Below are 14,480 nucleotides of genomic sequence, written 5' to 3' on the forward strand. Positions count from 1 at the left end.
TCAGAGACTGTAACGTTCTTTGCTTCACGGAAACATGGCTCACTGGAGAGACGCAATCCGAAGCGGTGCAGCCAACGGGTTTCTCCACGCATCGCGCCGACAGAAACAAACATCTTTCTGGTAAGAAGAGGGGCGGGGCGTATGTCTTCTGGCCAACGTGACATGGTGTGATGAAAGAAACATACAGGAACTCAAATCCTTCTGTTCACCTGATTTAGAATTCCTCACAATCAAATGTAGACCGCATTATCTACCAAGAGAATTCTCTTCGATTATAATCACAGCCGTATATATCCCCCCAAGCAGACACATCGATGGCTCTGAACGAACTTTATTTAACTCTCTGCAAACTGGAAACGATTTATCCGGAGGCTGCATTCATTGTAGCTGGAGATTTTAACAAGGCTAATCTGAAAACAAGACTCCCTAAATTTTATCAGCATATCGATTGCGCAACCAGGGGTGGAAAGACCCTGGATCATTGTTACTCTAACTTCCGCGACGCATATAAGGCCCTGCCCCGCCCCCTTTTGGGAAAAGCTGACCACGACTCCATTTTGTTGATCCCTGCCTACAGACAGAAACTAAAACAAGAAGCTCCCACGCTGAGGTCTGTCCAACGCTGGTCCGACCAAGCTGACTCCACACTCCAAGACTGCTTCCATCACGTGGACTGGGAGATGTTTCGTATTGCGTCAGACAACAACATTGACGAATACGCTGATACGGTGTGCGAGTTCATTAGAACGTGCGTTGAAGATGTCGTTCCCATAGCAACGATTAAAACATTCCCTAACCAGAAACCGTGGATTGATGGCAGCATTCGTGTGAAACTGAAGGCACGAACCACTGCTTTTAATCAGGGCAAGGTGTCTGGTAACATGACTGAATACAAACAGTGCAGCTATTCCCTCCGCAAGGCTATCAAACAAGCTAAGCGCCAGTACAGAGACAAAGTAGAATCTCAATTCAACGGCTCAGACACAAGAGGTATGTGGCAGGGTCTACAGTCAATCACGGACTACAGGAAGAAACCCAGCCCAGTCACGGACCAGGATGTCTTGCTCCCAGGCAGACTAAATAACTTTTTTGCCCGCTTTGAGGACAATACAGTGCCACTGACACGGCCTGCAACGGAAACATGCGGTCTCTCCTTCACTGCAGCCGAAGTGAGTAAGACATTTAAACGTGTTAACCCTCGCAAGGCTGCAGGCCCAGACGGCATCCCCAGCCGCGCCCTCAGAGCATGCGCAGACCAGCTGGCCGGTGTGTTTACGGACATATTCAATCAATCCCTATACCAGTCTGCTGTTCCCACATGCTTCAAGAGGGCCACCATTGTTCCTGTTCCCAAGAAAGCTAAGGTAACTGAGCTAAACGACTACCGCCCGTAGCACTCACATCCGTCATCATGAAGTGCTTTGAGAGACTAGTCAAGGACCATATCACCTCCACCCTACCTGACACCCTTGACCCACTCCAATTTGCTTACCGCCCAAATAGGTCCACAGACGATGCAATCTCAACCACACTGCACACTGCCCTAACCCATCTGGACAAGAGGAATACCTATGTGAGAATGCTGTTCATCGACTACAGCTCGGCATTCAACACCATAGTACCCTCCAAGCTCGTCATCAAGCTCGAGACCCTGGGTCTCGACCCCCCCCTGTGCAACTGGGTACTGGACTTCCTGACGGGCCGCCCCAGGTGGTGAGGGTAGGCAACAACATCTCCTCCCCCGCTGATCCTCAACACTGGGGCCCCACACGGGTGCGTTCTGAGCCCTCTCCTGTACTCCCTGTTCACCCACGACTGCGTGGCCATGCACGCCTCCAACTCAATCATCAAGTTTGCGGACGACACAACAGTGGTAGGCTTGATCACCAACAACGACGAGACGGCCTACAGGGAGGAGGTGAGGGCCCTCGGAGTGTGGTGTCAGGAAAATAACCTCACACTCAACGTCAACAAAACTAAGGAGATGATTGTGGACTTCAGGAAACACCAGAGGGAACACCCCCATCCACATCGATGGAACAGTAGTGGAGAGGGTAGCAAGTTTTAAGTTCCTCGGCATACACATCACAGACAAACTGAATTGGTCCACTCACACAGACAGCATCGTGAGGAAGGCGCAGCAGCGCCTCTTCAACCTCAGGAGGCTGAAGAAATTCGGCTTGTCACCAAAAGCACTCACAAACTTCTACAGATGCACAATCGAGAGCATCCTGGCGGGTTGTATCACCGCCTGGTATGGCAACTGCACCGCCCTCAACCGTAAGGCTCTCCAGAGGGTAGTGAGGTCTGCACAACGCATCACCGGGGGCAAACTACCTGCCCTCCAGGACACCTACACCACCCGATGCTACAGGAAGGCCATAAAGATCATCAAGGACATCAACCACCCGAGCCACTGCCTGTTCACCCCGCTGCCATCCAGAAGGCGAGGTCAGTACAGGTGCATCAAAGCTGGGACCGAGAGACTGAAAAACAGCTTCTATCTCAAGGCCATCAGACTGTTAAACAGCCACCACTAACATTGAGTGGCTACTGCCAACACACTGTCAATGACACTGACTCTACTCCAGCCACTTTAATCATGGGAATTGATGGGAAATGATATAAATATATCACTAGCCACTTTAAACAATGCTACCTTATATAATGTTACTTACCCTACATTGTTCATCTCATATGCATACGTTGATACTGTACTCTATATCATCGACTGCATCCTTATGTAATACATGTATCACTAGCCACTTTAACTATGCCACTTGGTTTACATACTTATCTCATATGTATATACTGTACTCGATATCATCTACTGTATCTTGCCTATGCTGCTCTGTACCATCACTCATTCATATATCCTTATGTACATATTCTTTATCCCCTTACACTGTGTATGACAGTAGTTTTTTTTGGAATTGTTAGTTAGATTACTTGCTCGTTATTACTGCATTGTCGGAACTAGAAGCACAAGCATTTCGCTACACTCGCATTAACATCTGCTAACCATGTGTATGTGACAAATAAAATTTGATTTGATTTGATAGGTCTACTGGTAAAATGCATGAGGGGGTACTTTCAGGCTCATGAGACCATAGGTCTACTGGTAAAATGCATGAGGGGGTACTTTCAGACTCATGAGACCATAGGTCTACTGGTAAAATGCATGAGGGGGTACTTTCAGACTCATGAGACCATAGGTCTACTGGTAAAATGCATGAGGGGGTACATCAGGGGAACTCCGGGCAGAGAAACATTCAGTTGGTGGTACAGTAACCAAAAAAGTTTGGGAACCACTGGCCTAAAATATCCTATAGATTTCCTTGAAGCATTTCTAGATTGATTTTATGGATGGTGTGTGTATCAACCCACCGTCTCACCACCTCCTTCCAACCCTCCTCTCTCTTCTGTCCCCTCTTGGGGCTGGTGAGGCTCTTGCTGTTGGGGGATGTGACGGGTAGAGACATGGTCTTAAACTGAGAAGGTACAGAGCTGATGGGGGTCAACTCACTCATGTCTGGAGCTCTGAGAGGTTGGGGGGGGAAGAAAGAGGGGGAGAGAGAACAAGGGGGAGAAAGAGAGAGAAAGGGATAAAGGTCAGATTGACATTTAATAAGGTTGAGGTTTTATCTATGTATTTCTAATAGAAATGCACTGTTGTGTGTGATTTGATGGTTTCCTTTAGGAAAACTACAGTTCGTCAAAGTCAAACCAATGGCTCTCCTCTAAAGCGCTGCAGGTCACTCACTTGTGTGTTGGCTTGGAGATGGAGACGCTGACTTGGTTGCCTGGGTGTAGCTGCAGACAGTGTTTCTTCTCCGGGCCTGGCAGCAGGCTGTGAGTGGGGCCCGAGGACGAAGAGGAGGATGAGGAAGAGGAGGATGAGGAAGAAGAGGGGAGGTCGGGGAGGAAGTTGAGCTCCTGGCTCTTGCCCCCGCTGCTGCTACTCTCACTGGCACAGTCGGTGCTGTCCAGGGGGTCTGAGTCGCTGGTGCCCCCCGCCCCTGTCACCCCACCACCCCGTGGCTCCCCATGGATCGTGTTGGCCTTGTGCTGTGCCAGCACCACCTGCTGGACAGAGATGGAATCATCACTGATTAGACACCTTGATTGACAGATTGTTTGACGGATAACTGAATGGAAAAGACGAGTGGACATGTGTACATATTTGCAGCCACCCAGAAAATCACAGCTTCACTCTTGTCCTTAAATTTAGCTAGGCTACATTATATTCTGCAGTCAGGTCACATAATACATCATATGGGCGGCAGGTAGCCTAGTGGTTAGAGTGTTGGACTAGTAACCGAAAGGTTGCAAGATCAAATCCCTGAACTGACAAGATCTGTCGTTCTGCCCCTGAACAGGGCAGTTAACCCACTGTTAACTGCCTTGTCATTGTCATTGTCACTGCCTGTCATTGAAAATAAGAATTTGTTCTTAACGGATGTGCCTCGTTAAATAATGGTAAAATAATAAATACATTTTTTTTTTTTTAAATACAGTATCAGTCAAAAGTTTGGACACATCTACTCATTCAAGGGTTCTTCTTTATGTTTTACTATATTCTACATGGTAGAATAATAGCGAAGACATAAAAACTATGAAATAACACATGGAATGATGTAGTAACCAAAAAAAAAAAAGTGTTAAACAAATCAAAATATATTTGAGATTCTTCAAAGTAGCCACCCTTTGCCTTGATGACAGCTTTGCACACTCTTGGAATTCTCTCAACCAGCTTGAAGGAGTTCCCACATATGCTGACCACACATATGCTGACCAAATAAATCACAAACAGCGTCACCAGGAAAACACCATCACACCTCCCCCTCCATGCTTCACTGTGGGAACCACACAAAGTCACAGTGGTTAGAACCAAAAAATTTGGACTCATCAGACCAAAGGACAGATTTCCACCGGTCTAATGTCCATTGCACGTGTTTCTTGGCCCAAGCAAGTCTTTTCTTCTTATTGATGTCCTTTAGTGATGGTTTCTTTGCAGCAATTTGACCATGAAGGCCTGATTCACGCAGTCTCTTCTGAACAGTTGATGTTGAGATGTGTCTGTTACTTGAACTCTGTGAAGCATTTATTTGGGCTGCAATCTGAGGTGCAGTTAACTCTAATGAATGCTTCCTGTGGCGGTCCTCATGAGAGCCAGTTTCATCATAGCGCTTGATGGTTTTTGCGACTGCACTTGAAGAAACTTTAAAAGTTCTTGAAATGTTCCGCATTGACTGATCTTCTTGTCTGAAGTAATGATGGACTGTTGTCTCTTTGCTTATTTGAGCTGTTCTTTCCATAATATGGACTTGGTCTTTTACCAAATAGGGTTATCTCCTGTATACCACCCCTACCTTGTCACAACACAACTGATTGGCTCAAACTTTGTGGTTACAACATGATTCCACATGTGTTATTTCATAGTTTTGATGTCTTCACTATTATTCTACATGTAGAAAATAGTAAAAATAAAGAAAAACCCTTGAATGAGTAGGTGTGTTAACTTCTGACTGGTACTGTTTAGATACATATACATTACAAAAATTAAATCAAATCTATATTGAAACTATATTTTAAATACACCAACCACCTGTGGGTCCTGCAGTATGATTGGTTAATACCTGTGGGTCCTGACATATGATTGGTTCGCTGGGGGATGAGTCCTTGGTTTTGTTCTTCTTGCTTTTACGGCTGGCACTGGTCGTCGTGGCAATACTGGCCCTCTTCTTGCCGAACACACAGCTGAAGGTGGCGGGGATACCGATGGTGGTGGTGGTGGTCGCACTGGGTGGGTCGATGGGGGGGTCCACTTCTGGAGAGGGAACGACAGTTGTTAACCACAAACAAATGTTATTATCGGCATTTTGGGAACAAATGATTAGACATTGAAACCAAGATATAATTTACCCTCGGCGGAGTCATCCTGCTTCTGCATCTCACAGTCTTCCTCCTCATCCTCCTCCTGGGTAGTCTTCTGCTCCTCTTCATCCTCCTCCTCCTCCTCCTGCTTTCTCTTCTGCTCCTCCTTCTTCTTCTTGCGTTTCTCCTTGCGCTTCTCTCTCTTGGCGGCCAGGGCCTGCTTCTTGCTCTCCTCTCTGGACTTCTCCAGGTCGAGCTCCTTGAGGAGAATGCTGGCATTCTTGTTGGCTTCAGCAGCCTGCTGGTCTTTGGCTTTGACGATGGTCTCCATGCACTGATGGCACTTCTTCAACAACTCCTGAGAGAGGGAGGGATGGAGAGAGAGGGAGGGATGGAGAGAGAGAGAGGGAGGGAGGGAGAGAGTTAGTGAAAACTCAAATCTTTCTAACCCACCGTCATACATGTACAAGCTATGGCGCATTTGACAGCCAATGATATCCAGCCAACATACAAGCTCACAGAGTGATTGGTGGAGGTGTTACCTTGTCAGCGATGGTGGCGATGTATCTCATACACTCAATGTCTGAGGGGAACTGGTTGACCTCCTTTACCAGGTACTGAACCACCTTTACATGACCCTGAGAAACACAGGGGGGGCCCAACTGTAAATAGGCAGGCTGGGGGAAGACTGCAGGGCCTTATAGTGGAACCAGATAGTGAGGGGGCCAGGTGTTGCAGAGGGGAAGGGTCATCCTGTGACACAACCTACCTTACGGAAGGCAGCCATGAGCGGTGTGATCTTGCGGTTGTCTGCAGCGTCTACGTCGGCCCCGGCCTGCACCAGCAGCTGAACCACATCAAAATGGCCGCCGTTGGCCGCCAGCCACAGAGGTGTGTTCCCTTTCTTATTGCGCACATCAACGTGAGCCCCTCTGGAGAACGGAGGAAAACAGAGACAACAGATCAACACGGGATAAAAAGAACGAGGGAAAGAAAACATGACCTTCTAGGGAAATTCCTGTTTTCAAAATGAATACCCACTCAGACAAACACGTTGATTCATTCAGATTGATTGGTTGGTTTAACACCAACCTATTGATCAGCAGCTCACAGAACTTGTAGTGGCCCTTGTCTGCAGCGATGGTGAGGGCTGTGTCCCGGGACGAGGGGACAGGAGGGGCGTTGACGTCAGCCCCTTTATCCAGCAGCACCCGGCCCACCTCAGCATAGCCCCCCGACGCTGCCTCCATTAGAGGGGTCAGACCAGTCTACCAGGGGAGGTCAACATCACACACACTGATGTCAATGGGAGACGGAGTGACAATTCGCAAGTTTGGATTCACCAGAGCCTATATGCACCTTGGCTCTGGACTCCCTTGATATAGTACTATAACATGGACTGTGAAGGGTCCCATCTCCTCACCTTGGCTCTGGACTCCCTTGATATAGTACTATAACATGGACTGTGAAGGGTCCCATCTCCTCACCTTGGCTCTGGACTCCCTTGATATACTACTATAACATGGACTGTGAAGGGTCCAGTCTCCTCACCTTGGCTCTGTGCTCTACGTTGGCCTTGCGGTCCAGCAGCAGACTGACCACCTCAGCCCGGCCCTGGAAGCAGGCCAGAGTCAGAGCCGTGTTCCTGTTGGTCTCGATCTGAGCGTTGATGTCGGAGCCCATGTCCAGCAGCAGCTTGACCGCTGGTACGTGACCGTTCATCGCTGCCAGCATCAGGGGAGAGATACCCAGCTTACTGCCCGTCCTAGAGACGGAGCCAGACACACAGAAAGTCAGGCAGGCGGGCGACAGACAGACCGAGAGAGACACAAGACAGCCAGACACAGGAAGACATCATTGAATGAGATACATGAGGAGAAGTGCTTTCACTACCAAAGGTGCAGTCATCACTTATTTTAACAATTCAGTGGAAGTTTGATGAAGAAATGTTTTTGATGAAGACCTGGAAAAGTAAGGTTATCAGTTAAAAGAGAAGATGTGGCCTCGCCCTGTCCTGTCCTGTCCAGTACCTGGAGTTGATCTCTGAGCCGGCGTTGAGGAGGATCTTGATGATGTTGACGTAGCCTCCAGACGCCGCCAAGCTCAAAGGAGTGTAGTCTGACACATTACGATGCTCTTTATTGGCTCCTCGCAACAGCAACAACTCCACCACCTAGGAGAGGAAAAGACAGTCATCTGTAAGTAATGGCACATAGTAAAGACTGTTTTCAATTTGCTATTTCAGTCAGTGAAAGGTGAGTCGTTCAGTGTGGTGATTCATAGAAGGGAAGTGAGCGTGTACCATAGAATTATTAGAAATATTAAAAACTCATTTAAATCACAACTCTGTGGTGTGCAATCAGACCTCTGTGGTGTGCAATCAGACCTCTGTGGTGTGCAATCAGACCTCTGTGGTGTGCAATCAGACCTCTGTGGTGTGCAATCAGACCTCTGTGGTGTGCAATCAGACCTCTGTGGTGTGCAATCAGACCTCTGTGGTGTGTACCTCTTGTCGTCCCCCTGAGCAGGCCAGGGAGAGGGGCGTGTCCTTGGTTCTCTCTGACTGGGCCTCTATGTCGCCCCCTTTATCCAGAAGGAGCTCCACCACCCCTGCATGGCCCGCTGTGGCAGCCAGGATCAGAGGGGTGAACCCTGGGAAGAGGACGAGGAGAGGGTCACAACCAGATGTACAGATACACCCAATACAATGTCAAGCACTTTGAACACTGTATAAATCCTGCCTTGTGTGTAAATATAAATAAACATATATATTCCTGATTAATCAGAAATGAAAACATGTCTTGTGGATAAACAGGCCCCAACACCGGACAGTAACGTGGTGTGTGTGTTACCCTTCTTGTCGCGGTGCTCGATGTTGGCTCCTCGTGCGATGAGAACAGACACCAGCTCCTCGTGTCCTCCAGCACATGCCAGCGTCAGCGCTGTGTCATGGTTACTCTCCGTCTGAAAGGAGAGGGACACTTACAACAACGCTGTGTGTGGGTCTCTCAGCCTTGAATGGGCTTTACATGAGCACTGATAACCACAGGGTGTGTGAGGAGTGACTTACGTGTGCGTCGATGTCCACAGAGGGGTAGAGGGGCAGTGGGGAGGGGGGTGAGCCCATGTTGGAGGAGGTCTGTGAGAGGGGTCAGACAGGGGGGTGGGGGATGTCGTAGTGGTTAACATGGGTACTCTGCTGCCCACCGCTGCTGGAACAGAGAAAGAAGGAGAGAACGGAGGGAGGGGGAGAGAGAGAGGAGTTAGTATTTGTTACTTTTCAGGCCTTTCTTCTGGGGAATTTGTTCATCAGTCCTGATCTTTCAAATCAGTGCAGTTGAAGGAAAGGAGAATTGTAAAGAAATGAGTTAAGACTATTGAGATGCAGCCACCCACAACAGGCAGAACAGCTGTAAGACAGCGACTCACCTGCCATGATGTCATCCAGCGTGTCTGTAAGCGTCTGAGCGGGCGAAGCCACCATGAGTCCGTCTGGGGCCTGCTGCCCTACCATCCCTGGTCCGAACCCCTGACCTTGACCCGGCATCTGCCGGCCCACCAGTACCCTCTGCAGCTCAGGGCTGGTAGTGCCAGGGCAGGGGTAGTCGGCTGGGCACGGGCTGTACTCCGGTAGGGGCTGGATGGGCACGAAGGCGGTCTGGAGGGGGGGAGGAGGAGGGGGTGGAGATGGGAGTGGGGGAGGACAGGGGCTGGGGGGAGGGCGAGGGGGGCAAGGGCGGCTGCTGTCCATCCCTGTAGAGGATAGTGTCCACCTGGGGTAGCTTAGCGTAATCTTCCTCCTCTCCTTCCACCTCGTCTTCATCTTCATCATCATCCTCATCCTCATCATCCTGGAATAGAAATTAGGTAAACTTCTAAAAGTCAAACAAAGCATCTAAATAAAACAGCTCACAAAACACAGCAGGGACGGATCAGTCCGTTTCTATTAGATACGAGGGGACGGATCAGTCCGTTTCTATTAGATACGAGGGGACGGATCAGTCCGTTTCTATTAGATACGAGGGGACGGATCAGTCCGTTTCTATTAGATACGAGGGGACGGATCAGTCCGTTTCTATTAGATGCGAGGGGACGGATCAGTCCGTTTCTATTCGATACGAGGGGGCGGATCAGTCAGTTTCTATTAGATACGAGGGGACGGATCAGTCCGATTCTATTAGATGCGAGGGGACGGATCAGTCCGTTTCTATTAGATGCGAGGGGACGGATCAGTCCGTTTCTATTAGATGCGAGGGGACGGATCAGTCCGTTTCTATTAGATGCGAGGGGACGGATCAGTCCGTTTCTATTCGATACGAGGGGGCGGATCAGTCAGTTTCTATTCGATACGAGGGGGCGGATCAGTCAGTTTCTATTCGATACGAGGGAGCGGATCAGTCAGTTTATTAGATACAAGGGAGCGGATCAGTCAGTTTATTAGATACGAGGGGACGGATCAGTCAGTTTCTATTAGATACGAGGGGACGGATCAGTCAGTTTCTATTAGATACGAGGGGACGGATCAGTCAGTTTCTATTAGATACGAGGGGACGGATCAGTCAGTTTCTATTAGATACGAGGGGACGGATCAGTCAGTTTCTATTAGATACGAGGGGACGGATCAGTCAGTTTCTATTAGATACGAGGGGACGGATCAGTCAGTTTCTATTAGATACGAGGGGACGGATCAGTCAGTTTCTATTAGATACGAGGGGACGGATCAGTCAGTTTCTATTAGATACGAGGGGACGGATCAGTCAGTTTCTATTAGATACGAGGGACGGATCAGTCAGTTTATTAGATACAAGGGAGCGGATCAGTCAGTTTCTATTAGATACGAGGGGACGGATCAGTCAGTTTCTATCAGATACGAGGGGACGGATCAGTCAGTTTCTATCAGATACGAGGGGACGGATCAGTCAGTTTCTATCAGATACGAGGGGACGGATCAGTCAGTTTCTATCAGATACGAGGGGACGGATCAGTCAGTTTCTATTAGATACGAGGGGACGGATCAGTCAGTTTCTATCAGATACGAGGGGACGGATCAGTCAGTTTCTATTAGATACGAGGGGACGGATCAGTCAGTTTCTATTAGATGCGAGGGGACGGATCAGTCAGTTTCTATTAGATATGAATGGAGGACAACACCAGAAAAGCAGAAACTCCTGATTACCCGTCAGACCAAAATGACAAAAAAAAAACAGACCACCACCAACTCCTAACCTCTTCTTCCTCCTCTCTGTTCTCCTCTTCGTCAGACCCTGTATCCGACCCGGGCTGTGTGCGCACGTTAACCCCTGGTGATGCTGTGAGGACCCCAGGTATGGTAGTGTTGGCCCCTTCCCCCGGCCCTGGCCCCGGGCCTGCCTCCTGCTCCTCCTTCAGGCCCTTGGCCTCCATGTACTCTTTGGTGAACTGCTGCTGGGTGTTCAACTGCAGCTGGCGCTCCACCTTCTGCAGCTCCTTCAGGATCTTCTTCTTCTTCTGGACCTGAAAGACACGTCGCCACAGGGGTGAGAAATCAGACCCATAGTTCTATGGTCAGACCTCCATTCGTTGAAAGACTAGATGGGTGGAGATTATCGATCTCTGTCCCCTACTCATTAGGCACCAAAACTAAATAAATTAAACAGGATGGGACTACCTGGAATTAGAAACGCACATTTTCGCTTTGTGTTGCAAAAAGCTAAAAGTTTCCGTTGTGTGCCCTATACTTGAGGGTCTATGACAGTGGTCCCCAAACTCGGTCCTGGGGACTCCAAGGCTAATGAAGTCATCAAGAATTGATTATTTGAATCAGCTGTGTTGTGCTGGAGGAAAAACCCCTTGGGATCCCCAGGACCGAGTTTGGGAAAGTAATTCAAAAAGATCTCTGTGGTCCAATAACTATGAATGATCCTCTCTGTTTGCTCTCACCTGCTCCTCCCGGCTCTTCTTCAGCTCTTCGATCTTGTCTTTGGTGAGCGGCTCTCCCTGGATGAGTTCCAGAGACTGCAGTTGGGCCTTCTCTATGGCTGAGATCCTCTGGCCCAGCTCATTAAGCTTCCCCTCTGTCTCCTCCACGATACACTCCAGGGGCTGGCACAGGTGGAAGGGGGGCAAGGCCTCTGCATCCCCGGGACCCGGACGCACCCCCCCTGGACTGGAAGGGCTGGGAGGGAGGGCAGCCTGTCTCTGCTTGGACGAACCTAGAGAGGAGGGATGGAGGAAGAAGAGGGATGAAGAGGATGGCGAGAGATCGAGGGAGAGAGGGATGTTTTGCAGGATTAGGTCACATTACAACAAAGCCGATATATATACAGTGGGGCAAAAAAGTATTTAGTCAGCCACCAATTGTGCAAGTTCTCCCACTTAAAATGAGAGAGACCTGTAATTTCCCCCCCGTTCATAACAGGCCAAGCCAGGGCCCCCCCAGTTCATAACAGGCCAAGCCAGGGCCCCCCAGTTCATAACAGGCCAAGCCAGGGCCCCCCAGTTCATAACAGGCCAAGCCAGGGCCCCCAGTTCATAACAGGCCAAGCCAGGGCCCCCCAGTTCATAACAGGCCAAGCCAGGGCCCCCAGTTCATAACAGGCCAAGCCAGGGCCCCCCAGTTCATAACAGGCCAAGCCAGGGCCCCCCAGTTCATAACAGGCCAAGCCAGGGCCCCCCAGTTCATAACAGGCCAAGCCAGGGCCCCCGTTCATAACAGGCCAAGCCAGGGCCCCCGTTCATAACAGGCCAAGCCAAGGCCCCCCATTTCACCTTTGCTGGAGACGGGTGGTGGGGACGTGGTGATGTTGGAGGGGGTTCTGTCAGGCTCCTGGGGGGGAACCACCATGGCCAGGGCCTGGAATGGGACACGAGGAACCTGGGGATAGATTAGTGGTCGTAAAACAACTAGTTAAAGACAATGTCCATGCTGGCCATTTCCTGTTTCAATTGGGTAAAACAATTTCATAAAAAATGTCTAACCTGAGAGGGGTCTTGTGAGGGGGGTGTGAGTTGGCAGAGGTCAGGAGCGTGGACAGACAAGATGTTGTTAGGGAAGTCTAGCAGGTAGGACACCACGTTGGTGTGGCCGCCCTTCGCAGCTTCAATCAGCATCGTCGAGCCGTCCTATTGGGGGAGAAACAGGAAGTGAGTAAGTCTGCATGAGGCTTCATGGCTGAGTTAAACAGCTTCCTCGTGAGTTTGATGTGTGTGTTTTCTACCTTCAGTGTGTGTGTGTGTGTGTGTGTTTTCTACCTTCAGTGTGTGTGTGTTTTCTACCTTCAGTGTGTGTGTGTTTTCTACCTTCAGTGTGTGTGTGTTTTCTACCTTCAGTGTGTGTGTGTTTTCTACCTTCAGTGTGTGTGTGTGTGTGTGTTTTCTACCTTCAGTGTGTGTGTGTGTGTGTGTGTGTGTGTGTGTTCTACCTTCAGTGTGTGTGTGTGTGTGTGTGTGTGTGTGTGTGTGTGTTCTACCTTCAGTGTGTGTGTGTGTGTGTGTTCTACCTTCAGTGTGTGTGTGTGTGTGTGTGTTTTCTACCTTCAGTGTGTGTGTGTGTGTGTGTGTTTTCTACCTTCAGTGTGTGTGTGTGTGTGTGTGTTTTTCTACCTTCAGTGTGTGTGTGTGTGTGTGTGTTTTCTACCTTCAGTGTGTGTGTGTGTGTGTGTGTTTTCTACCTTCAGTGTGTGTGTGTGTGTGTGTGTGTGTGTGTGTGTGTGTGTGTGTGTGTGTTTTTCTACCTTCAGTGTGTGTGTGTGTGTGTGTGTTTTCTACCTTCAGTGTGTGTGTGTGTGTGTGTGTGTGTGTGTGTCTACCTTCAGTGTGTGTGTGTGTGTGTGTGTGTGTGTGTTCTACCTTCAGTGTGTGTGTGTGTGTGTGTGTGTGTGTTCTACCTTCAGTGTGTGTGTGTGTGTGTGTGTGTTCTACCTTCAGTGTGTGTGTGTGTGTGTTCTACCTTCAGTGTGTGTGTGTGTTTTCTACCTTCAGTCTGTGTGTGTGTGTTCTACCTTCAGTCTGTGTGTGTGTGTGTTCTACCTTCAGTCTGTGTGTGTGTGTGTGTGTGTTCTACCTTCAGTCTGTGTGTGTGTGTGTTCTACCTTCAGTCTGTGTGTGTTCTACCTGTGTGTGTTCTACCTTCAGTCTGTGTGTGTTCTACCTTCAGTCTGTGTGTGTTCTACCTTCAGTCTGTGTCTGTGGTCTACCTTCAGTCTGTGTGTTTGTTCTACCTTCAGTCTGTGTGTTTGTGTGTGTGTGTTCTACCTTCAGTCTGTGTGTGTTCTACCTTCAGTCTGTGTGTGTGTTCTACCTTCAGTCTGTGTGTGTTCTACCTTCAGTCTGTGTGTGTGTTCTACCTTCAGTCTGTGTGTGTTCTACCTTCAGTCTGTGTGTGTGTTCTACCTTCAGTCTGTGTGTTCTACCTTCAGTCTGTGTGTTTGTGTGTGTGTTCTACCTTCAGTCTGTGTGTTCTACCTTCAGTCTGTGTGTTTGTGTGTGTTCTACCTTCAGTCTGTGTGTGTGTGTGTTCTACCTTCAGTCTGTGTGTGTGTGTGTTCTACCTTCAGTCTGTGTGTGTGTGTGTTCTACCTTCAGTCTGTGTGTGTGTGTGTTCTACCTTCAGTCTGTGTGTGTGT

The 14,480-nt window shown here is 49.1% G+C and overlaps 1 protein-coding gene across 1 annotated transcript in view; it reads right to left on the reverse strand.

Annotated features, from left to right (window-relative positions):
• The window catches only part of LOC112238554 (ankyrin repeat and KH domain-containing protein 1-like), a 77,984-nt gene that overhangs the window by 10,334 nt on the left and 53,170 nt on the right, over positions 1-14,480 (reverse strand). The window contains 19 exon segments of the mRNA XM_042303313.1: positions 3,388-3,540; positions 3,764-4,083; positions 5,640-5,830; positions 5,926-6,235; positions 6,420-6,515; positions 6,647-6,809; positions 6,970-7,145; positions 7,429-7,642; positions 7,908-8,050; positions 8,384-8,529; positions 8,730-8,841; positions 8,948-9,028; positions 9,031-9,086; positions 9,307-9,547; positions 9,549-9,728; positions 11,104-11,370; positions 11,797-12,068; positions 12,625-12,730; positions 12,835-12,978. Of these exon segments, the coding sequence (XP_042159247.1) occupies positions 3,388-3,540; positions 3,764-4,083; positions 5,640-5,830; positions 5,926-6,235; positions 6,420-6,515; positions 6,647-6,809; positions 6,970-7,145; positions 7,429-7,642; positions 7,908-8,050; positions 8,384-8,529; positions 8,730-8,841; positions 8,948-9,028; positions 9,031-9,086; positions 9,307-9,547; positions 9,549-9,728; positions 11,104-11,370; positions 11,797-12,068; positions 12,625-12,730; positions 12,835-12,978 (3,371 nt within the window).

This window comes from Oncorhynchus tshawytscha, linkage group LG21, assembly GCF_018296145.1.
Source record: "Oncorhynchus tshawytscha isolate Ot180627B linkage group LG21, Otsh_v2.0, whole genome shotgun sequence".
NCBI lineage: Eukaryota > Metazoa > Chordata > Actinopteri > Salmoniformes > Salmonidae > Oncorhynchus > Oncorhynchus tshawytscha.